This window comes from Mirounga angustirostris, unplaced genomic scaffold, assembly GCF_029215605.1.
Source record: "Mirounga angustirostris isolate CCGP_5_RB_7025 unplaced genomic scaffold, mMirAng1.0.hap1 SCAF_3, whole genome shotgun sequence".
In the NCBI taxonomy this organism is placed as follows: Eukaryota; Metazoa; Chordata; class Mammalia; order Carnivora; family Phocidae; genus Mirounga; species Mirounga angustirostris.
The window spans coordinates 151,890,621-151,915,328 of NW_026991711.1; the positions used below are offsets into that span (position 1 = coordinate 151,890,621).

The following is a 24,708-nucleotide window of genomic DNA, read 5'->3' on the forward strand; positions in this document are numbered from 1 at the left end:
CAGCTGCATGACATTGAGGCATATTTCATAGCCTCTCTGACCCTCAACTTCTGACCCATTAAATAGGGGTAAGGCCATAATCCCTTAACCAAAAACCCTTGGGTCAAGATGTGGTTTGAATCCAGAAAATTTTCTAGATTTTGGAAAGGTAACACAATACATATTAATACTATTAAAAAAAAAATCCCAAGTGGAATCTAGTCAGCACACAATAAAACGCTTTCACACTTCTGCATCAAACTATGAACATATGCACTTGTTAGGATAAAGAAAAAAGAGCTTCAAGTACGTTCAAGTCAGATTTTTGTCACAAAATGCATTTATCACAAACTAACCACAAACTTCTGAGTTTGAGGTTTCAGAACTGTAGAAAAAAGATTTGTAGCATTTACTCTATAGGACCATAATGAGAATCAACCAAGCTAATACATACCAAGTACTTGGAAGAGCACCTGGCGTACAGTAAGCGCAAATCAGAGTAACTTATTTTTATGTGCAAGGTACCTGTCAGGCCTCCCAAGAGTATTTTAGTCCATCTAGGCTGCTATAAGAAAAATATCACAGGCTGCATGGCTTATACAACACTTTTCACAATTCTAGAGGCTGGGAAGTCCAAGATCAAGGCACCTGCTAATTCAGTGCTCCATGAAGTCCCTCTTCCTGGTTCACAGAAGCCTGTCTTCTCACTGTGTCCTCCCTTACAAGGCAAAACAGGTGAGAAAGCTCTCTGGAGTCTCTCTTATATATGCGGTCACTGATTCCTTTCATGAGAACAGCACCCTCCTGACCTAATCATCTCCTAAAGGCCCCCACCTCCAAATACCATCACATTGGGAATTAGATTTCAACATATGAATTCTGGGGTGATACAAAGATTCAGTCCATAGCACAGAGATACAAAAATGAATAAAAATTATTTCTTCCTCTCAAAATGGTAAACTAAAAACATCTAAGCTCTGAAAGGGTACTAAAGGCATCTAAGCTTTGGAAGAATATTATTATAAGTACAATAGTAGCTAGGAAGTATAAAATGATTACATGCCAAGCACTGGTGCTAGATTTTTAAATGAAATATATATTATTCACAAGCATTCTAAGATAGACACTATTATCCCCATCTTATCATGTCCAAAAAGAAGCTGAGAGAGGTGAGGTAATCTACCCAAGATTAAGTAGTGGACCCATTATTTAAACCCAAGCATTCTGACTTGAAGGTCCATGCTCTTATTCATAACCTTATACCATCTCCTAGTTATGTGTCAAGTCTTGACCTATAAAATTGGGAACCATGGTGCATGAAGGGCAACAAAATCTGCCAGTATTCCTCTACTTCCCTAACAATGACATTTTACCTTGCACATCATAATCTAACAATGCCAACAAAACAAAATCCAAACTTACCAAATGTTGCAGTATGATATCAGTTCTTTTGAATGAATTAAACCTGAAATAAATGTAGAATACAATGAACACAGTAACGTTGGTAGTCATGTCTCAATGTATAAATACCATATTTCCTTTTGTTCTAGCCTCTTCTAAAAGGTATTACAAAAAAAAATGAATTTGGAACAAAAAAGGGTAGAGATTCTTTTCCCACTGTATTCTGTTCAAGGTATTTCCCCCCAAAATAAATCGAAAACCAAAGTAGGAGAAGGGAACTCAAAAAAAAACAGAGCAACTGAACACAAGAGGTGGGGGAGTTGGGAAGACTGTAACTTGCTCCAGGGGCCTGGAGAAAATTTAAAAAGGTTAGAATCCATTAGAGTTCCATCAATCCTTTCTCATTCATCCTCCTCCCCTTCCTCCCACTCATCATCATGTTCATCTCCTTCATCATCATGTCAAGAACCAAGTAGCACTATAATGGATTTGGCCAAGTATCATCTTTGATGACCTCTCCTGAACTCATCTGCACCTCCATCAGAATCATCAGTAAACCAGAGAAAGAGCTCTCTGGGTCTCTCATGCTCTCTCTTCCTGCTGGCTTTATTCTGCATTTAACTTGAACATTTTGTCAGGTGCTTTCTAGATTTCCATTTGATTTCAGTGGACTTTGAAGATGGATCACCACTCTCATTTGGATGAAATTCTTTGGAAAGAACTTTATTTTCAAAGTAAGGTTTTCCATCAAAATAAAGATCTATTCTGTAACCTGATTTAATATCTTCAAATTCTGTCACTTCAACTCTTGTCAAATAATGCAGTGCAGACAGTTGTGGATGAGTGACAAATGTTAACCCAAAAATGTAGGATTTGGACAATCAATTCCAACCTCTTCTGAAAAAAGTGGTCAGCAGTGTTGTATGTCTATTCTACTTTCAAAATCTCATTGGCTTGTTCAAGTCTACTGCTTTCTGTACTTCATTAATGTATTCAACTGCTCCTTGCTGTTATTTTTCCGAGGTCTCATGGGCTCCACTGTCGTTGAAGTTGAGTTCCTTTTTATTGACCTTGGTGGGGTTGGGGATGGGGGAGGCAAAGGGTGCAGGCAGCAACTTGGTCCAGTCGCCTCTAGTAATATTTTATAAACGGTCATCTATACAAAGCCAATAAAAATATTTATTTAAAAATATATAAATACTACTTATGATATGGAAAGTAGTCATGATAGAAATTACAAAAGAAAGCAAGCTATAAAATATAACACACTTCTAAGTTTTGTTAGGCTAGGCATACAAAGCTTAAGACACAGTTTGGCAAAAGTGATCGGTAATAATAGAAGTCAAAATGGTGGAGAATGGGGGAAGTTGGGGGGGGCGGGCAGGAGGAAATCTGGAGTGGCAGAAATTATCTCTATCCAGATGATGGTTACAGGACTGTATACATATGCAAAAGTTAACTGAGCTACAGACTTCAGAATAGTACATTTCAGTACTTCATGTACATTACAATTAAATAAGTAAAAGCAGCATGGGGGTGGGCAGTGACTAGAAGGGGCATGAGGAGGGCCTCTGAGATGCTGGTACTATCATTTTTTTCTTGATCCAGGTGCCAGTGAAATGGATACGTTCGGTTTGTGAAAATTCATCAAATTGTATTTTTATGCTCCGGGTTTTTTAAGATTTTATTTGACAGAGAGAAAGAGCGTGAGCACAAGCAGAGGGAGCAGGAGAGGGAGAAGCAGGCTCCCCACTGATCAGCGAGCCCATTGCAGGGCTTGATCCCAGGACCCTGGGATAATGACCTGAGCCAAAGGCAGACGCTTAACTAAGCCACCCAGGTGCCCCTACGATTCAGGCCTTTTTAAAAAGTCCCCCAAAAGATATTGCTCTTGCCTTCAAGCAATAAAATGCATATAAAAATAGTGTTATTAAGATATACTGGGATGCATGCTAAACAAGTGAAAGTTGAGATGTATGAAGTCAAGTCAAAGGTGGAACCTGTAGCAGCAGCAGGCTGATTAAGGACCATGCACATGTATAGATACATATACTATCAAAGGGAACTCATAAATCACCAATTTACTAATTTTTCAAGGATACTTTGAGAGTTGAGGGACAACTGTTTAGCTGAGCCATGAAAAAAAGGTAATATGCCCATTGTCACCATTGTAGCTACATTTTAGGTGACTGAATTTATAAAAATATTTGTAATACATCTTTCCAGGAGTCTTACTTTCCTCTTATATTACATTTAAATTGATTACTACTACCCCCCCAAAAAAGGGAAATCGCTGATTTGTTTAAATCAGTCACACTTCACATTTCTAGACTAGCATATTTTGAATTTGTCTTACCACAAGTAAAATATTCTAGCCCAGTAATTCCATAACTTGTCTGCACATTAGAATCACCTGGAACCTCTAGGGGCGCCTGGGTGGCTCAGTTGTTAAGCATCTGCCTTCGGCTCAGGTCATGATCCCAGGGTCCTGGGATCGAGCCCCACATCGGGCTCCCTGCTCAGCAGGAAGCCTGTTTCCCCCTCTCTCACTCCCCCTGCTTGTGTTCCCTCTCTCACTGTGTCTCTTTCTGTCAAATAAATAAAATCTTTAAAAAAAAAAAAAAAAAAGAATCACCTGGAAACTCTAATAAACATTCCAAAGCCCAGGTCACACCCAAGACCAGTTAACTCAAACTCTGGAGGTGGGACACAGGCATAAGTATTTTGTTTGAAGCTCCCCCAAATGATTCCAAAGCACAAACAAGCTGTCATTAAAATCAATATTTTATAAAAATTAAACTGAAGTGACAGATACTAGCTTATTTGGGGTATTTTCTAAATAGGGATTTCATATAGACTTTTAATATCTGAGCTATATTTATCCTGAAGCACCTTTTTTTAAAAATTTTTTTGAACTTAAAAACTTCCGAAAAGATAAAATTGAATTAAGAATGAAAAATTTAAGCACTAATTTCTTTAGATCCAGAATAACCCAGAATTCCCTAATGAGACCGGTACCCAAACGCCAGTTCAAGGTTAAAGACCGTGCTACCAGACTGGCAAGTCTTTTCCAACAGCTCAAGCACCACCTATGGCATAGAGACACACGGACCTGGCTTCAAGTCCTACTTTCATTCGTGAGATAGAATTTTAGCTCATTCAAAGAAAGTTCATGTAAACCTACCACATGCAAGTGCACAGCACTGTGCACAGCATTTTAAAGATCCCAAAAGCTCTGGACCAATTGCTAAAAAACAGAAAAACCTAAGTACAACTAAGTTCCTTACCAGACTCTATAATCATATTAACTTTATTTGTTCCAGTTTCTACTCAACCGTTATTTAAAATCTGCTGTTAACTTTTACATCTCAAAATGTATTTGAGTATTCAGAGTCCCCAAATAATTCTGAATTGAAGGTCTTCCCTTTCCTTCCTGTTGGCTCCAGGACTGCCATCTGGTGGAGGGGAAGAGGACATGCACCTTCCACCTACTGCTAATTTACTAAATCACTTTCTTAGACTTACTTCCTTCAGGTGAGGGTCAACTTATCTGCTTGGGGGCAGCTGTTCTCAAAGTGTGGTTCCTGGACCAGCACCACCAGCATCCCAGGGGCACATGTCAGAAATGCAAATTGTTGGCCCCACCCCAGACGTACTGAATTAGAAACTGTGGGATGAGCCCAAAAATCTGTGTTTAACAAACCCTCCAGGTGAGTCTGATATATGCTGAAGTTAAAAACAACTGTCTTGGAAGGATGAGAACATTATCATTTAGGAGATTTCTGCAATCCTCCAATAAATCACACACGAGTTTACAAAATTAAACAACTTTTCATTGAACTGTTTAAGACGAAATAATGAAAATGGTGCTTAATGAAGATTACAGCAGAAGTAGGCAAGATAGAAGGTGAACAGAACAGAAAAATCAAACCCAAGGCCAAGCAATTCAGGCATGAACTGATGAACAGCAGCTGCAGAAACAAAGGAATGATTTTTAGGAGATATTATGAAGTTAAAACTCAATGAAAAGGAAAAGAACTTTGTTAATAACAATTCTAAGAGTTCAAGCTAGGGCAGCTAAGACGCTATAGGTACTGAAAAAGCTGGCCAGGAAACTAGCTGGTTTGTAGAATGAAATATAAAGTCCATTTTCAGTTTCTTGAGCCTGTATTGACATAAGTGGAAACATTCAACAGCAAGCAGAGAGACTGGAGTTTGAAAGAAAAGTCAGAACTGAAGCTATGTCACAGTTAAATGCACAGATAATCACTGAGGCATAAGAAAGTCTCAGCTGTCCTTGAGGAATGAAAAAGCTGCAGCTGAAAATTAGTGGATGTGTTTTGTCTGGTCAGCAGTGTTTTAAAACCAGACATTTAAAATCAAAAGACTTCACCAAAAAATTCAGTTTCCCAGAAAAAGTAGTAGTCATAGAAACCTTGGGTCTACATTCTATAATGGCAACAACGCCTGCCTGGGGCTGAGAAGCTGGCTCCTTTACACAGAGCCCTTTCTCTAGCTCACAAGTTTCCTACCAGTCCCCACTGCTGTTGTCTAGCCAGCATTACCAGATGCTTCCTTCTTAGCCTCTGCATTTGGGGCTGTGACTCCTAACACAGAAAAAATATAACAGAGAAATCAAATATTGAGCCTTCGGAGACAACTGTGTAGAAGAAAAAGAGGCAGCTCAAGAAGAACCAAAACAGTGTAGTTCAGCCCACTATAGAGCAGATGGAGAAAGCAAGGAGTACTATTAACAACTTAAAAGATCAACCTCTTTGAAGAGCTTCCCGACCCCTTTCTTTCATTTCTAAATCTCTCCTACTTGTCCTTTTCCTTTAAGACACTTATCAGAGTTTGTAACTAAGTATTACTTTTGTTTAAATATTTGTTTCTTGTCTGCTTTCTTTTGGGACTTCAAGGGCCTTAATAAGAAACAAGAGCGAATAGTCCAGCTTGGCTACAAGGTAACAAAAGGGCCTAGAACTCCCAGAAGCTAGAATATAACACTAAGTATTATAGAATTCATTAAGTAAATTAGGGCCAAATCTTTGAAATCAGGCTGGGAAATTTTTATTTAATTCCATAAGTAGGAAGACACCTCTAAGAACTTCTTAGGAGAAGAATGGCAGGCCCTGAAGTGAACTTAGCAAGATTAACCTGGCAGTCGCATGCAGAAGCTATTCAAATTGGGAAGAAGTCCACCATCAAGTTTCTGCAAAATGAACAACTGAAAAATTTGAGAGGATTGTTCAAATTCGAATCAGCATGAAGAGATAAGGATTGGGAGTATGGAAGAACTTAGATAACTTTAAAAATCTAGAAGAATAATAGTTCCACGAAGTTGAAAGTGCAGATGAGTATGGGTTACACTTATGTGCAAATTAACACTTGAGGTGCAAATGAGACATTCAGGTGGTTGTGACTTGCACTATCATTTATGATAAATCAAGGTTAGACATACAAATTTGAGAGTTCTCTTCAGAGAGGTACTTTATTTGGGAACTCCCCCCCAAAATGCCCAGGGTCTGTACTGGTACCATGACAAGACAAGAATTAGTGGAGAGGTACATGGGAAAGACAGTGCCAGAGAGCCAAGGGAGACCAGAGTTCAAGAGGAACTGCCCAACAGTGTCAACCACAGCAGAGAGGCCTTATTTCCTCTCCAAAACACTCTGTGGCACCCTATTCCTTAATACACTTGTGGGTTAGGCTATTGTAGACTAGGTGACACTGGCCTCAGGTCTCTCCTTTGCTAGGGCAATACCCACTCCAAAGCCCTGAAAAAGGCATCCCTCATCAAACCCCTAAACTGGTCCAGGACTCGCCTAATCAGTCTGCACCATAAGATGAGGGGTGGAATAAAGCCAGCCTGAATTCTGGGGATGACAGATTTTTTCCCAAGTCAGTTAATTTTGTTAGCAGGTCTTCCCAATTTGTTTCTCAAATAACTTGGTATTTACTCACAACTTCAAAAAGCAGCAGCAATGACATGTGATTTTCTTAGTATTTGCCGTCTCTCTCTGAGCTGTTCAGAGACACAGGAACAGCTAATTTCGAGGTATTAAAAAAAATGAAGGAAAGCAACTCTTCCATTTTTCTTCATTGATTGAGACCCAGGTCTGTGGATACAATGTTAAACAACCAGAGCTTATCTCTAGAGAAATGACTGTTCTTCTTAAACCAAAGAAACATTTCCATCCTTTTCCCCCAAGGCGAACTTAAAGGCTAAAGAACTCAGCAACTGAAGTTATGGAGTAAATAACACGGTTCTCCCTTCAAGTGGTCACAGCTGCCACCTGAATGCACACGGGCAGGCAGTAGGCCTCAAGACTAACGCAGCCTAACTTCCTAAACTCATTACTACCAGATTTCCTTTGCAGAGCTCAAGCAGCATTCAGCAGCACTTTCAAAAGTTAAACACGATGTTTGCACACACACTCCACCAAGCCACGTTATGTGTCCACAACACTAGCCTGAAAGTTCCACACACCTGGATTAAAGCTGGAGCCATCCGACAGAGCGGAACAATAAAGTCACACCACGAGCGCAGGTGCAACAACTGCCAAAGTAGGAGCGTTTGTTAGCTGCACAAAACATGCCACAAAATTCCTCCATGTTGAGGCCGCCTGGGTGGCTCAGTTGGTTGAGCAACTGCCTTCGGCTCAGGTCATGATCCTGGAGTCCCTGGGTCGAGCCCCGAATCAGGCTCCCCGCTGAGCGGGGAGTCGGCTTCTCCCTCTGACCCTCCCCCCCTCGTGCTCTCTCTCATTCTCTCTCAAATAAAAAATCTTTAACAACAACAACAAAAAATTCCTCCACGTTGAAACCCTGCCTGTCCCCCAAACTATACTCAGCTTTGAAGAAAGGAAATGGGGCTCAAAAGTACATAAAGTAGTGGGGGGGGGGGGGGGCGTCAAGGCTAAATAAGAGCCAGAGGGGCAGAAAACGAAGGGGATGCTGCAAAGGTGCTAAACACAGAGCGAGACACAGAGAGGGGCCGGGCTCAGCTCTAAGAGGGGCGCCTCCAAGCGTCACTAGAAACTTCGAGGCCAGACCGTCCCCACCGGCGCACGACCCTCTGCAACCTCGGCGAGGGCAGCCCAGGAGCCTGCGCTAGACAGCTCGCTCACTCACCTCCACACGAGCCTCCACATCTGCGGCAGCCCCATGGCAAAGACACCCGCGAGCCGAAAGTAGTAGAAAGCGGCGCGCAGGAGAATCTCGTGTAGCCTCACGTCAGACCCACCCACAGCCGCCCCGCTCCTCCCAGCGCCGCCGGACACAGATGACAAGTCCTCCAGGCGGCCAGAGAGGCCCTAGACGGGATGTTTTTCAGCGGCGCGACGCTGAGGGGCGGGGCGAGAACCGCTGCGGGAGGAAATGGATTGAGGGCGAGTGAGAGGATGGGCTGGGGCTTGGCTGGGGGGCGGGGCTGAGGCGCAGGCGGAGGGCGAGGTGGGGCAGGGCTAATGGAGCGGTAGGGAGCAGGAGCCGGCTGAAGAGAAAAGAAATTGTTCTCTAGAGGGTTTCCTGCGTGGCTGAGTAGATTAAGCATCAGACTCTTGGTTTTGGCTGGGATCAGGATGGTCGATCGAGCCTTATCTTGGGCTCCCCTCTCTGGGGAGTCCGCTTGAGATTCTCCCTCTGCCCCTCCCCCCTCTCAAATAAATAAATAAATCTTTACCAACAAAACTGAAAGTTACTGTTATCAGTGAAAGCATAATTATATTCCAAACGTAGCTTACTCTTAAATCAAGATTTATCTTATCCATGAGGAGTCGATTCAGAAGAATGTTTCTCTGTATCCAGATACACCCAGATGTCCAGCAGCAAACATTCCATCACCACTAAAGTATTGACACATTTGTCAGAAAAAAGGAATTCAGTGAAGAATTTCAGAGGGAGGGAAGTAAAAGGAATTAGTCTTAGCAAGTTAACATTTAAGAAGATACTATCAAGGCTTTGATGAAAAATTACTTTTCTAACTTAGGTCAAATATAATTACCAAATGCCTACCGAACAGAAGACAAACAGGCATCAGAGAAGGAACTACTGACCTATAATTCAGTTTTTAACCAGCTCTGGAACATCAATATCTGACATCAGCATCTGACATTGCCATCATGTCTCATTCAGCGTGCCCAAAAAATGAACAGATCATTCAACCCAGCATGGTTTACTGGAAAGCATGAGCTTTCCTGTTAAACAGCCCAAGATTCAAATCTTCCCTGTTCCTGTAGCTTCATGTGCATGGAACCTGCGACTCACAGGGCCCCATGCTTACAAGGGCCCTGTTCTACTTTTAACAATTTTTAAACAAGGTGTCCCACATTTTCTTTTTGCTATAGACAGGTCTACAAATTATGTAGTCGGTCCTGTCCTGTCCCTAGCATGCTAATAGTTTAGTGACCTTGGGCAAATTATATAACCCAAGATGTTTTTCAAAAGTGTTCATATCATTTTGGACTAAGAATTCCAGTTGCAGACAACCCACGGAATAGGAAAAAAAATTTGCAAATGATATATTTAATAAGGATTTTGTACCTAGAACTATTACAACTCAATAATAATTTTAAAAAATCATTCCATTTCAAAGTGGGCAATGGATCTGAATAGACAGTTCTCCAAAGAAGATCTACAAACGATCAATAATCATGTGAAAAAATCCCCAACATGATTAGCCATCAAGGAAGTAAAAATCTTACAACTCAATAATAATTTTAAAAAATCATTCCATTTCAAAGTGGGCAATGGATCTGAATAGACAGTTCTCCAAAGAAGATCTACAAATGATCAATAATCATGTGAAAAAATCCCCCAAATGATTAGCCATCAAGGAAGTAAAAATCAAAACCATAATGAGATATGACTTCATACCCACTAAGATGGTTATAATCAAAAAGGCAGAAAATAGGAAGTGTTGGTGAAGATGTAGAGAAATAGGAATCTTCATACACTGCTGGTGGGAATGTAAAATTTTATGGCCATTTTGGAAAAAATCTAGCAATCCCTCAATTGGTTAAATATAGAGTTACCATAAGACCTAATAATTCCACTCCTATGTACATACCCAAAAGAAATGAAAGTAGTCCACACAAATGTTTATAGCTACTCATAATAACCAAAAAGTGGAGGGCGCCTGGGTGGCTCAGTTGGTTAAGCGACTGCCTTCAGCTCAGGTCATGATCCTGGAGTTCCTGGATCGAGTCCCGCATCAGGCTCCCTGCTCAGCGGGGAGTCTGCTTCTCCCTCTGACCCTCCTCCCCCTCATGCTCTCTGTCTCTCATTCTCTCTGTCTCAAATAAATAAATAAAATCTTTAAAAAATAATAAAATAAAAAATAAAAAAAAAGTGGAAACAACTCAAATGTGTATCAACTGATGGATTTTTAAAAAGTGATGTATCTGGGGTGTCTAGATGGCTCAGTTGGTTAACATCTGCCTTCGGCTCAGGTCATGGTCCTGGAGTCCCAGGATCCAGCCCCACGTCTGGCTCCCTGCTCAGCGGAGAGCCTGCTTCTCCCTTTGCCCCTCACCCTGCTCCTGCATGCACTCTCTCTCTCTCAAATAAATATTTTTTAAAAAAAAATAAAAATAAAAAAATAATTTAAAAAGTGATATATCCAGGGTGCCTGGGCGGCTCAGGCGGTGAAGCATATTCCTTCAGCTCAGGTCATGATCCCAGGGTCCTGGGATTGAGTCCCATATCGGGCTTCCTGCTTAGTGGGGAGTCTGCTTCTCTCTCTTCCTCTGCCCCTCCCCCTGCTTGTGCTCTCTCTCTCTCTCTCAAATAAATAAATAAGATCTTTTTTTAAAAAAGTGATATATCCATATAATGAAATATTAGACAATGAAAAAAATGAACAAAAACTAAACATGCTACAACATAGATGAACCTTGAAAACGCTACACTAAGTGAAAGAAACCAAGCACAAAAGACCACAGCTAACTTCATTAATATGAGCAAATGTATAGAGACAGAAAGTAGCCTAGGGGTCAGAAGGGTTGGTAGAATAATTGGAGGGTACCAGCTAAGAGGTACTGGGTTTCTTTCTGGAGTAATAAAAATATTTTTAAATGTACTGTGGTGATGATTGCCATTGAACTGTATACTTTAAATGGGTGAACTGCATGGTATGTGAACTAGATCTCAATTATAAAATAAAAGAATTCTGGTCGCTCCACATCCTCATCAACATTTTGTGCTGTCCATCTTTAATTTTAGCCTGTTGATTTGTGTCTCACTGTGGTTTTAATTTGCATTTCCCTGGTGTCTAATGATATTGAACACTTTTTTTGTATGCTTATTATCTTCTTTGGTAAAGTGGCTATTCAATTCTTTTGCCCATTTTAAATTAGGTCATCTTTTTATTGTTGTTTGATGTAGTCATTATCTAATGCTGTTACAAATTGCCCCAAGATTCAGCAACTTAAAATAATAAACATTTATTCTCTCTCTCAGATTCTGAGACTCAGGAATCAGAGGCTGAGAAGTGGTTCTGGCTCAGAGTCTCTCCTGAGGTTGCAGTCATGGTGTTCGCTGGGACTATAGTCATCTGAATGCTCAACCAAAGCAGGAGGACCCCCTTCCAAACTCACTCATGGGCTCATTGGCAAGCTTCAGTTCCTCGCCACATGGTCCTCTCGAGAGGGCTGCTCACAGTGTAGCAGCTCCATTTCTCCAGGGTGCGTGATCCAAGAGAGAGAACCACCAAAACAGAAGCCATAGTATCTTTTATAACCTAATCTTGGAAGTGATGGAGCATCACCACCGCCTCATTCTATTGGTCACGCGTACCACACCCAGTACAGCGTGGGAGGGGACTACACCAGGGTATGAATAGGCGGCTGGGATCATTGAGAACTGTTTGGAAGCTGGCTACTACTCTCGAATTTTTTTTCCTTTCTCATTACCAAACAGTCATCAAGGCACGCCAGTTATTTCTTGAAGCATCTCTCAGATTTGCCCCATCCTCTTAACGCCCCACTACTACCATTCTAGTACCCACATGAAACTCATTCCAGATCTAACTTCTCTCTTCTCCCACAATCATCACACCCTTCAATTCACTGACAACAAATCCATGTATCTTTGGCTTATTATTCAGCTGCTAAATCATCTCACAATTGTCCAAAGCTATGTTGTCCAATACTAGACACATGTGGCTATTGAACACTTGAATTGTGGTCCATGCAATGGAGGAACTAAATTTTTCCTTAATTTAAATTTAACAACTGGAGCAGTATAAAATATTTTTAATATTGATTACATGTCAAAATGGTAATATTTTAGACATATTGGGTTAGGGAAATATATTATTAAAATGAACTTCACCCATTTCTTTTTATTTTTTTAGTGTGGCATAGAAAGTTTTAAATTACATATGTGGCATTATTACTGAACAGCAGTGGTCTGTAATATTGAGTTCAAACTGACTGACCTTTGAGGCAACAGAAACAGGGCTCTGCCTTAACTACCCAAATTTATTTCCCATGTAACCTGCCCTCCTCGTTCCTGTCACAGTCTCTCCTGGATATCCCCAAGGACATAGTGTTGATTTCCTGCCTCTGTGCCTTGGCTCACGTGATTCCTCAGGCCAGGAAAGCTGTTCTTCTTTTATCCTCTTCTAAAATTTTTCCATCCTGAAGACCTATCTTGAGTCTTATCTTCCTGCAATAGCCTCTTATTCTAACCTGTACTGGGCTCCTTTTTTTTTTTTCCCCTGAATTTGAGTTATACTTCTAATCAGCATCATATTTCATCACTCATTTCTTGCTTATTTGTTGAATGCTAATTTTCTCTCTCGAATTATACATTCCTTGAGGATAGAAACTGTATCTTATATGTTGTCTGAATTTTTCAAAAACCTAGTGTTGGAAACATGATAAACAGCCATACAAATTTGATATACTAATTAACTAATTAGGAAAGAGATTTTGTATACAAATAACTCTGTGTGTATTTTGATCAGTGTAAACCTGGCACTGGTATGGAAAAATAAGGTTGTAAAATTTATTTGTCAAAACACAGATGCTCCTCGCAGACAAATTAAGTACCCACAACATGTGAGCAATTATCCAGAAGCCAACACCAGCACTGAATGACAAGGAAGTGACTCCTCCTGCTTTTTCCTGTCAGAAACAATGATTGGTGATCAATGAAAGGCTCTGAAAAGCCTGCCAAAAGGTCACTACTGTTGGGTTGGGGTCCCTCAGCACGCCAAGCCCCCACCCCTCACTCCTGACACTAGACAAAGATCTCTTCCAATGCCAGAGATGAGCTGCTTACTCTGACCGTCCCAATAGCCCACTTCTAGGACAGCCTCCGCAGCTGTACCTTTTCTTAATTCTAACCAGCCTGAGGCTGTGCCAACTGGTCAGATCTACCCTGCTCCGTTACCCATGAGCTACGTAGGAAGTCTTAAGGCTCAATCCTCCACCCCTTTCTATCAGACCTCTTGGAAGAGTACTGAAACCCACTCGTTTCACTTTCTTTTCATTCCTGAACTTCGAAAATTTTGAAAAGTGGCCTTTTGTGGGAAGAGTGTTTTGAGCCAACGCTGTTTTTGTTCTTGTTTTGTGCCAAGCCCCAGGGAAAAAGCCTGACCTAGAACGATCTCACTGATCCCAACCCAAGGCTGTGTAAGTGTAATGGTCTCAGTGTAACCCTTTGGCCAGCACCGACCACAGGAGGCATAGCGCATAGGCCACCTGCACAGAGTCTCAGCTGTCTTCCCAAACAAAAGGAATTGAGTCATACAACTGGAGGCCAAGAAGCAAGGCATTGCTCAGCTATTACTAACAAGCAGGGCAGAAAACAGATCTTGATCCAATGATCATGCTGATCTCAACTTATTGATCCCAAAGGGTATCAACATTCTCTCTTATATGTAACAAGGTGAACAGTATGAGATACGGTAGAGCCTGTGACCCAAGATCACTTCTCTTAAGGTAGTTAACCATTTTCTCCCTTGTACTATAGGCAGGATGAGTGGCCTCATAGACCCTCAGAGTTCTGGAGATGCCCAAGGTTGAATAATGAAATCTGGGTCCCTTCCCTTTCCTCTTGCTCAGTGCCCAGTGTAAGTTAAATAAGCCCTTCTGCAAGGTTAATATTCAGTAAATAAGCATCAGTATGGCCACATGATTGTTAAGACATTGAAATACTTCTAAACCAAGTAATAAACACCCACTGTCCACGTCAGCGAATCTGGTCAATCTGGCCCCAAGAACCCCAGGTGGGCGCCACTGAGAAAACCAACCTGGCACGTGCCAGCCAGCAGACCACAGCTGTCCACACTAGACCACACTGCCATGTGTTCATAGTGAGCCAAGTCCTTTTCGGGAAGATAACAGTGCTTGTGTACCAGAAGGCATGTGCCTGGTGGCCATCAGGCTGCCCGTCCCTTGGCTGAGACCACCTGCTGCAGGCTAACCCCAGAGCTGCCCTCACAGCGCTGCAGTGCACCATAGCTCTGCCATATCTTGACCAGTACCTTTGCCCTTTTGTACGTTTGTGCTATGCATTGCGTGCCACCCAACGAACGGGACTGGACTATGCCCATCATAGTGCGGTTACTGCAAGGACCACATACACCAAAGCTGGATCAGAAAAATCTCAAAAGTAGAACCACATCTGTGTGCCCTTTCTTCTCTATCTCCCTTTTCTTGGCCACATGCAATCTCATGCAGACTTGCGAAATGCCTGCTTCTCTCCTGGTGCTTTGTCTAGTCATTGAGGGCCTATTATAATCCAGGTACTATGTTAGGTGTTGGGCCCTGCAGCCTTGGAGATTACATGGTGCTATGGAAGCACCTAGTAAGGCCACCTGTTATAATCTAGAAATCAGAGAAGGCTTCTCAGAAGTGACTGTTTGAGACATAGGAAACTCTGCATAGATAGAACAGAGCATGCAACTCCAGGATTCTGATAGTGGCACTAGAGAGGTAGGGTGGGATCAGATCACGAAGAGCTCATGAAGCCACCTTTAAAGGGTATTTAAGCAGAAATATGACATAATCAGATTTTAGTTCTATCAGTATCACTTTGAAGTACAGCCAGTGGATCAGAGAAAACATGTCTGGCTCCCCACACCCCTCCCTATATCTTTTCTGCACCTTCATACTTACTTGACTTGCAAGAAGTTTTGATTTGCCCTGGCTTGTCTGATTCCAACTGTATTTCATGACATCATCTCACAATACAGCTTTTAATAGCTATTTATTTACATATTCCTTCTGCTTTTGTCACATTTGCTAACTAGCCAATCTATTTCTCATTTTCTGAACTCAGCAGAGCAATCTGATTAGCCTACCTTAACTTTTCTGAGCTGTAAATGTGCCACCTTGGATAAGGGATTGGGGGAGAGGGTTTAATCATCTATTTGAATACTGGGGATGTTCATGGCTTCCAAGATTATGTGGGTTTGGCAGGGAAGGATGGCTTATTTCTCAGATCATCAACCAGTCTCCATGCCCAGAGTAATGATTCAAAGAGCAGCCAATAAAGATAGGACCATTAATAAAATAGAAATGTTTAAAAACAAAAATGGTTCCTGTAAGAAAAAAAAATGTGCACAGAAACATTCTAGAAGGATATCTACCCCAAATGTTAACAACAGTTAACCTTAGGTGGTGGTGAAAATATGGGTGACTCAGTACTTTTCTATAATTGTTTATATTTTCTATTGCTTCTCATGAGAACAGTTGTTTTATTTTTAAAAAGTAGTTTTAAGGAAATAACAGATACTCATAAAACCTACCATACTTTTCTTTATAAGTAATTCTCAAAATATTTTTTGGACAAGTTTTCTCTTTACTACATGCACTGGATTTCTAGGGAGTTGCCACCAGGTGGTGAATGTACCATATCAAAGAAGACTAAAAGGCTTAAAAAAAAAAAAAAAAGACTGAAAGGCTTATGTTTTTTCCATAAAATAGTCTCTCCAAATAAAATTGTTAGAAAAGCTTTAATACGGCTGGTCTGAAGCTAGTGAGTTATCTCAATTGTTTATAGTCAAGTTACAAATCAAACTCCTTGTTCTACTCTTTCCCCATCTCACTACTGCATTTGACTTAAAAAATAAGAAAATTTTAAAAAGAAGAAAAAGCTTTAATACTTCTCTTGATTCTGATATATTTCATGTCAAATTATATCTCTCATTAAGAATACATACATAACACATACACAACATAAGATGTAATACTAACATTGTAAAGAATGCAAAAAACATAGGCCTTGATACACAGTAAAAGCACAGTGTCTATTTGCATATTTCTAATAACTGGCATATTCCTAATACACAATGTCAAATTATCTTCATTATTTAAAAATATGTATATTATATAGGTACAGTCTTGAGGACCTCAGTTTAGCAATATATATTTAAAATTACCTCCTAAAATGAGTAAATAAGTAAATGATCTGTCATAAATTTGGTAAGTTGGGTTACAAATTCTGTGATGTTAGCAAGTCCCACAGGGAACTGTGTAATCAGGAAGATCTTTTGTAACAATTATGGCCTTTAAACTCTCCTAAAACTGTTTGTATGTATGCATACATAGCAATAATAATTATAAAAATGTAAGTAGATTAAAATTTGTGTTAAAGTAATGTAAAGTATTCCTCTGATGAACATTAGATTCCCTAATATCTGGTATCTCTTTTGGGGAGGAGAAATAAATCAAATGAATGTCAAAATAATATGGTTTTTCACTCATACAGGAAAGCTTTGAGTCCTTTTCAGGGTCACTTTTATATTGTTCTGATGCTCAGCTGGTGAGACTTCTATGTTCTTAATACTATATTCACTTTCCCTAAGAGCTAAGGAAAGAAAGTTGTAATTATCAGTATTCTTGCAGCTACAATGCTCAAAATCCCTCCTTCGAGGCTCTTTCCTCCAAATCCTAAATCAAAAAAACAAAAATAACTCATCCCATGATATTAGTGGTAAAATCAACGGAAATTTGTGAAATTTCTGCCTATATTTAGGAGCAAGAGAGTTGCTTAGAGCAAACAGATGGTGGAAGGCAAGACAGCAATGTTTGGTATGTGTTTTTAAGATTCAGAGTGGATGAAATAGGAAATAATTTGCAGCTGATCAAAGAATGATGGTAAATGGTAACATCAAAGATTTCTTTTTTTTTCCCAAGTTTTAACTTGTGACTCCAAGGACAACAACTTAGAGACAGCTGCTGCAGTATGCTGACCTGCTCGCAGACTCTAGAGTGTGTTAAGGACAGAACGTCCACACTCACTTGAAAGGTGTTGGAGAGCCAGGAGGCCAGAAATGGCGTGGAGAAGTGCGTGGTGGCTGGGAATTCACTTCCTTTTCCTCATCTTGGTGTCAAGCAATGATCTGCCCCTTTCACTTAACTCACTGGTCCTCACAGAGGCATCTGTGGAACTGCATTTACTATTATTTCCAAGATAAAATGTAACTGTATTTGCCAGGTAATATATTTAACTTTTCTTGTGGAAAAAGAGGGGGAAAAATCTGCATGAAGAAAGAAACTGTGAAATAAATTAAAAAAAAAAAAAAAGGAGACAAATGTATGTTCTTTCTAATTTTCCAAGGTTTTCTTTCCATTTATAACATTTCTTTTGTGGAAACTCGAGATTAGTCACAGTAAGCAAACATTTCAGTGTCAGCACATTCTATAAAAACGCTTGTGAAAATCATTTAGGGTCAGATTTTAGTATTTGTGAAGACATTTTAAAAGCTAGGATTATTTTTAAGTTGTAAGGTATTAGGAGTCATAGCACAGTCCCATGTGCCCAAATATAGGTCTCCAAATATTACCTAAATAATGAGGCACTTAAATATCAGAGAAAGAAGTTATTTAACAAATTAAAAACCCAGTATAATCAGCATATGATAGATCCACTTCTTGTCTCCTCTTGTTTTTCCAGTCTCATGTTGGCTTAAGTTTTTACCAGAATGATTTGGTAATATGATGTATGGAGCAGATAATATGGGTGTGACTTAGGAAAAGAACTTGATTCTGGGTGTTAGACATTTTAAAGAAGCCTCTTAAAGTTCTATTACGGAATGCCTAAAAAATTAAAAGATGTTTAATGTCCTATTCCCAATGAAATGAATGTCATAATCATCCTTGTCATGTAATATCCAAAATATAATTATGAAATTGTTAACAGTTCTAAAAATAAAGCTAGGCAAACTTATTCCAAAGCAAAGTACACAAAAGGAATAAGCAATCAGGATGTAAATATTCTGAGATAACAAAGTATGCAATAAAATGATCTTACAAACTAAAGAGTATCACGGAAGATCCAACAGTAAGTTGATTTTAGGTTTTCTCTGGATAGCTAAAGAAAACAAGAAAATATCCAGGAAAGTTTAAGAATTGGAGGAAATGACTCATTGATAATATGCGTGCTCCAGCGGGTAACCTTTGTGCTGAACAGCAGAACACTGTACACCTAATAAGCAGGGGCTGGGCTGGGCAGTTCACTAAGCAATGTTCAAATGAAGCCCAGGAGAAGGCAATCCAGTGTCCCTTCCCTGAACTTTTGGCTCTCAGATTCCAGCATTTAATTTAATTTAATTTAATCCAGCGTTAATTGAGATAGAGGGGAGCTGAGACCCTAAGGATCCATATACTTCAAGACTTTGACAATTACTATATTTTACATCTAGCAACATGTCTGTGGAAAAGTAAGTGGGAATACATATAATTCCCATTTTATGAACATATATACACTCTGTGTGTGTGTGTGCAGTGATAGAATGAAGATAAATACTTAAGCCCAAAAATTTTGTTAGGCAGAAGCCTATATGCCCATGCATTGGAAAATGCCTATAAATATACCTGCATGACTTGTTCTGAAAAGTTATCCTTTGCTTTTGATACCTCAGCCACTTGTAGCCTCAATAGCTATCCAGTTCTCACTAGTTTATATAGTTCAGTAAGTTTGCACTGTAACTGAAGGAAAACTCACGAAGTTGTAACATTCTATCACAAATGTTAAGGATTTCTACCTCACATCTAAAAAAAAGTCATAGACATGCTTTGTTTTCACGAGGGTTGTTCAATCTTTTCTAAGACAAGTACAAACAACTCATACTAGTTAATGATTTAAAAGGAACACAAAAATAAGATTATGCAATACAGTGCTAGGAATCTCTTACAACTAAATCAATTCAAATTTATTCCTTGTGTGGGTAACCTCCATTTTCCCTATTTGTTAACTACATGCTATCCTACAGTTAAGTCATCTTTACAGACGCCTGACGGAAGATCCGTGGATGGCAAATGCTGCGTGACGCATTAAAATCCAGTGAGCTAGTCAAAACCAAGTGTCCAGCAGCCGATTTCAGGTTGTGAGCTGTGGCAGAGGCAGGCATGCGGCGTTGACCTATGCGAGAGCAACTGGTGACTTTCGATCTAGTTCGGTGTGCCTGAGGAAGGGCATGACCGAGTCCGGAAAGGCCGTGAGAGCTGCCCGCGGCCCGCGCTCCTGCTGACCCTTACCCGAGAGGCCTTGGCTAAAGTGCCATTAAAAATCATATTTCAAAAACTCTATAAAGCAAATTTAACGATATGGTGAAATGTTCATATGTGATGATTAAACAACAGTTCATAAAACAACATGTTTAGTAATATTTGTAAAAATAAATATACATGCAGAGAGAAGATGGAACATTATACTCTAAAATGCTAATGGTTATAGTATTGGGGGTGGGTTTTGTTTCCGTCTTTACATTTTTTCATATTTTTTGAGTTTCCACAAACTTTTCTTCATACTGCATTGATTTTATAACCAGAAAAAAAGTCAATAATTTCCTCTGAAAGCACTTATTTAGAATATTTTGAATATTTTGAAAAGGTGAATTTTGGCAGAGTTACTCTATTGATATCAAGAAGCTATGCCGGGGCGCCTAGGTGGCTCAGTCGTTAAGCGTCTGCCTTCGGCTCAGGTCATGATCCCGGGGTCCTAGGATGGAGCCCTGAATCAGGCTCCCTGCTCTGCGGGAAGCCTGCTTCTCCCTCTCTCACTCCCCCTGCTTGTGTTCCCTCTCTCACTGTCTCTCTCTCTCTCTCTGTCAAATAAATAAATAAATAAAATCTTAAAAAAAAAAAAAAAAAGCTATACCATTGGCACAGTAATCCAGAAGAGGATGAAAGAAAGAAAATAGAAGGCTCAGAAATATGGCCTAGTGCATAAAACAGCTTAATGTATACATTGGCCATCACACATTCATGGGAAAAGGATGTTTGCTCAAGAACAATGTCAGGAAAATTGACTAGATATTTGGGGGCTGTGGCGAGGAATCAACTTAGAGCTTCTCAAAATAATTTCCAGATTACTAAAAACTTAAATCCTAAAAATCAAATAGTAAAAGGTATTAGAAGAAATATAAGTGAATATTGGTCCGATCTTTTAAAAAGGATTTTCTAGGCATAGAAACAAAGATACAGAGACAACTCCATAAAAAATTTTGATTTTGTAAATAATAAAAACCCTACAATACAATGAAAAGGTGAACTACGAAAATTATTCATAACAAATGTGACAAAGGGTTGCCATTTTTTTTTTAAGATTTTATTTATTTATTTGACAGAGAGAGAGACAGCGAGAGAGGGAAATACAAGCAGGGGGAGTGGGAGAGGGAGAAGCAGGCTCCCCACTGACCAGGACCCTGGGATCATGACCTGAGCTAAAGGCAGATGCCCAATGACTGAGCCACGCCCCAAAGGGTTGCCATTCTTAACATATTGCCAATGGACTTGAACAAGATAAATACTAAGACTAAAATATTGCTAGTTTTGAGCTCCCGGAGTGCAGAAGCATAACTATACTGTTTACTGCTTATACCCGTTAGCATTGTGCCCAGATACATTACAAGGAATTAATCCATATTGAATGAATAGAGAGATGGCCAAACATGCAAAGGTGGCTAAAGAAGTGGGGGAAGGCAGAAGAGAGAAGGAAACACGAATGGCAAATAGACATGGGAAAAATTCTCTCAGCAATAATAAAAATGGAATTAAGACTATGATGAAAAATTAGGAAGGGTTTTTTGTGTGTATTTGATAATAGATGCAGTAATGAGATAGGCAACATCACTCACAGCGAGGAGTGTTTTGAAGGGCAATTGATAAAGTCATATTATAGACTATGTAATTCTAGGAGTCTAACCTAAAGAAGTACAATAGATACTGGAAGGATAAATCTTCTAGAACTCTTGGACTTTTTAAATCTGTGTTTCCAAACCGTGTTCCAAAGAGCTCTGGGGTTCTGCAGGGAGGTCCCAGAGTATGCCTTAAAATGAGGAAGGTTCCTTTAACTCTGCATCTGACTTTTATTTATTTGTTAGAGGCAATATAAGAATATTTTCTTAAAGATTCCACTGAGGGGCATCTGGGCGGCTCAGTCAGTTAAGCATCTGCCTTCGGCTCAGGTCATGATCCCAGAATCCTGGGATCAAGTCCCACATAGGGCTCCCGGCTCAGCGGGAAGCCTGCTTCTCTTTCTCCCACTCTCCCTGCTTGTGTTCCCTCTCGTGCTATGTCTCTCTCTATCAAATAAATAAATAAAATCTTTTAAAACACGAAACATTTAAAAAATATTCCACTGAAAACATAAAAGTTTGAACACCACTATATTGTACTATTTGATTTCAATAAAAAGCAATGGACTGTTACTTCTCAGAAACTACTAGAGAAGTGGGAACAATAGTCAAAGCGTTACATTCCCCAACACTGGCCTCACAGTAATTTTAAATTCCTGCTTTAGGAAACTTGTAAATCTTTCTATAATTACCTTGCAAATAGTCCAAATCTCAGATATAAAATCTGAGCATATCCAGGCCTGTAATTTAAGAAATAAAAGATTCGTGTTCTATGAGGTTCACCAGTGTTCTTTAATATGATCAGTCTGTCCTAACAAGAACCAACCTCTACTCAGATGTCTCAGCAGAAGAGATTTCATTGAAGGGACTATTTACAGAAGTTCTGGATTAGGTTTACAGTAGGGTGAAGGGATATAACATGACATGGAGATGATAAGAGACGTGAAGGTACCCAGGCTCTTGCAACCTAAGAGGCTGTGACCATCGTTAGGACTGAAGGGATAAGGGGAGGAGATCAAATCAGCAGAGCAGTGAAGGGAGAACCACCTTGACTTAGAGGTCCAAACTGGGAAAAGAGGTAGGAAAAAATACCCCAACTTTTCTCCTTTTCCACCCTCCAACCTATTGTCGGTATTGCCCATTGGTCAACCTTACCTGGAAGCCAGCTGGCCAGAGAGCCCAGAGAAAATAGCTAATGAAAGTTCTGCCTTCAGAAAGACAAGAATCTAGCAGAGAAGGATGGAAAATGGATCTGGCGGAGAGCTAGCTGAAAATAACCAGCATACTTACAATAGTGAAATATCAGGAACCCAATAAAAGAGCAATGCTTAACAAAATGATGGTATTAACCATTCTCTAATTAAGTAAATAATGGTACTCAAAAAACCATTATGCATTTGAGGAGCACAGAAGAGACAGCAAACAGCTCCATCTGGGAGAGTGAATTCAGGGCAGATCTTCTCAAATTGACAACCTAAGTTGTTGTTGTTGTTGCCTAAGTGAATTTTCTTATATTTTTGCTTATTACAAAAGAATACATATCCATTATAGGAAGAACACACGTAAGAGAAAACCAAATATCTACAATCTCACCCCTACCCAAGACCACTATCAACATCTTAGTGTGTTTACATCTTTCCATATCTTTTTCTCTGCATACATACACAGGATTATGTTGTATTTGGGATGTAACATAGATATGGTTTTCTTAACTATATTTTTCCATGTAATAAGTCATGAATACTATCTCATGCAATAAATATCATTTGGCAACTTTTTTGTGTTGTTTTGTTTTTAAAGATTTTATTTATTTATTTATTTGACAGAGAGAGACACAGCGAGAGAGGAAACACAAGCAGGGGGAGTGGGAGAGGGAGAAGCAGGCTTCCCACAGAGCAGGGAGACCCATGCGGGGTTCAATCCCAGGACCCTGGGATCGTGACCTGAGCCGAAGGCAGACGCTTAACGACTGAGCCACCTAGGCACCCCTGTAACTAATTTCTATCCTCAGACATTAAGTGTGCTTTCTCTTTTGGCTATTACCAAATACACTGTGATGAACTTTCTTGTAGTCTACTCTTTGCACACATCACTGCCCTCACACCAATTTCAGGCCACAGCCTGTTTTTCTACAGCCCTCAAGCTAATAGCTCTCCTATTTTTAAAAGGTTTTAAAAACAAAAGCACATACACAAAGAAGAAAAACAACAGAGACATATGTGGCTTGCAAAGCCTAAAGTATTTACTATCTGGGCTTTTACAGAAAATAGTTGTCAATTCCTGTATTATGAATTCCCAGAAATGCAGTTTTTGAGTCAAAGGGTGTGAACATTTTTGAAGCTTTTACTGCATTTGGCCAAATTGCCCTCCAGAAACACTGAAGTAATTTATGTCCTTCTCAGTACTGAGTTTGGTCATTTGCCACGCATCCTGCCTCAAGGGTCCCTGGCCTAAATCACTAGCTTTTATTCTCAGTCAACTTCATGGTGCATTAGCGTCTTAAGTTTTGGCCTCCCTTAAAAATGTGTTTGGCCATTTACACTTTTCTTTCATGACTTCGCTAATTTACATTTTTGTCCATTTTTTAACAGGATATTTATACTTTGTCAGACCTCTATTTAAAAAAATGTTACTCTCTTATCTCAAATATATTGCAAATTTTTGGTAGTTTTTACTTGTCTTTTAATTTAATGGGGGTTTTTTTATGAAAGAAATTAAAAATTCTATAGTCAAGTCTGTCATTTTTCCTTTGCAATTCTGCCCTTTGTTCCAAGCTTACTTTCAGATTAAAAGCAATTCAGTTATATTTTTTCCTTGAACTTTTAAGACTTCTTTTTTTTTTTAAGATTTTATTTATTTGTTTGAGAGAGAAAGAGAGAAAATGTGCAAGAGCAGGGGGAGGGGCAGAGAGAGACGCAGACTCTCCTGCTGAGCAGGGAGCCCCTGGTGGGGCTCCATCCCAGGAACCTGGGATCATGACCTGAGGCAAAGGCAGACCGACGCTTAACCGACTGAGCCACCCAGGCGCCCCAAACTTTGAAAACTTCTAAAAAATTTATATCTTTTAATCCTTCTCAAATTTAGTGTCGGAGAAAGGTTTTTAAAGCATGAATAAGTCATATAATGTGAATCCTGGAGTCATATTGCTGGGTTCAAACTTGGCCTCACAACATATACATGTTTAAATAAATTATCTAACTTCTCAAAGTCAGTTCTATTCTTTATTAAGTGGA

The 24,708-nt window shown here is 39.8% G+C and overlaps 1 protein-coding gene and 1 pseudogene across 6 annotated transcripts in view; both read right to left on the reverse strand.

The window, feature by feature from the left end:
- HIBCH (3-hydroxyisobutyryl-CoA hydrolase) overlaps positions 1-24,708 on the reverse strand; it is a 117,898-nt gene that overhangs the window by 91,628 nt on the left and 1,562 nt on the right. The window contains exons 1-3 of one of the 6 annotated variants that reach the window (XM_054506086.2): positions 8,515-8,658; positions 7,345-7,499; positions 1,402-1,444 (exon numbers count right to left, since the gene is read on the reverse strand). The exons of 1 other annotated variant lie outside the window; for it this stretch is intronic. Coding sequence is in view for 2 of the 5 variants with exons in the window: in XM_045868349.3 (XP_045724305.1) it covers positions 1,402-1,444; positions 8,515-8,549 (78 nt within the window). In the remaining 3 variants the exon portion in view is untranslated. Of the gene's footprint in view, positions 1-1,401; positions 1,445-7,344; positions 7,500-8,514; positions 8,695-24,708 lie in introns of those variants that run through there. 4 more of the 6 variants (XM_045868349.3, XM_045868348.3, XM_064586828.1 and 1 more) reach the window with 4 other exon arrangements.
- On the reverse strand, positions 1,453-2,880 carry LOC123838390 (protein SET-like; annotated as a pseudogene).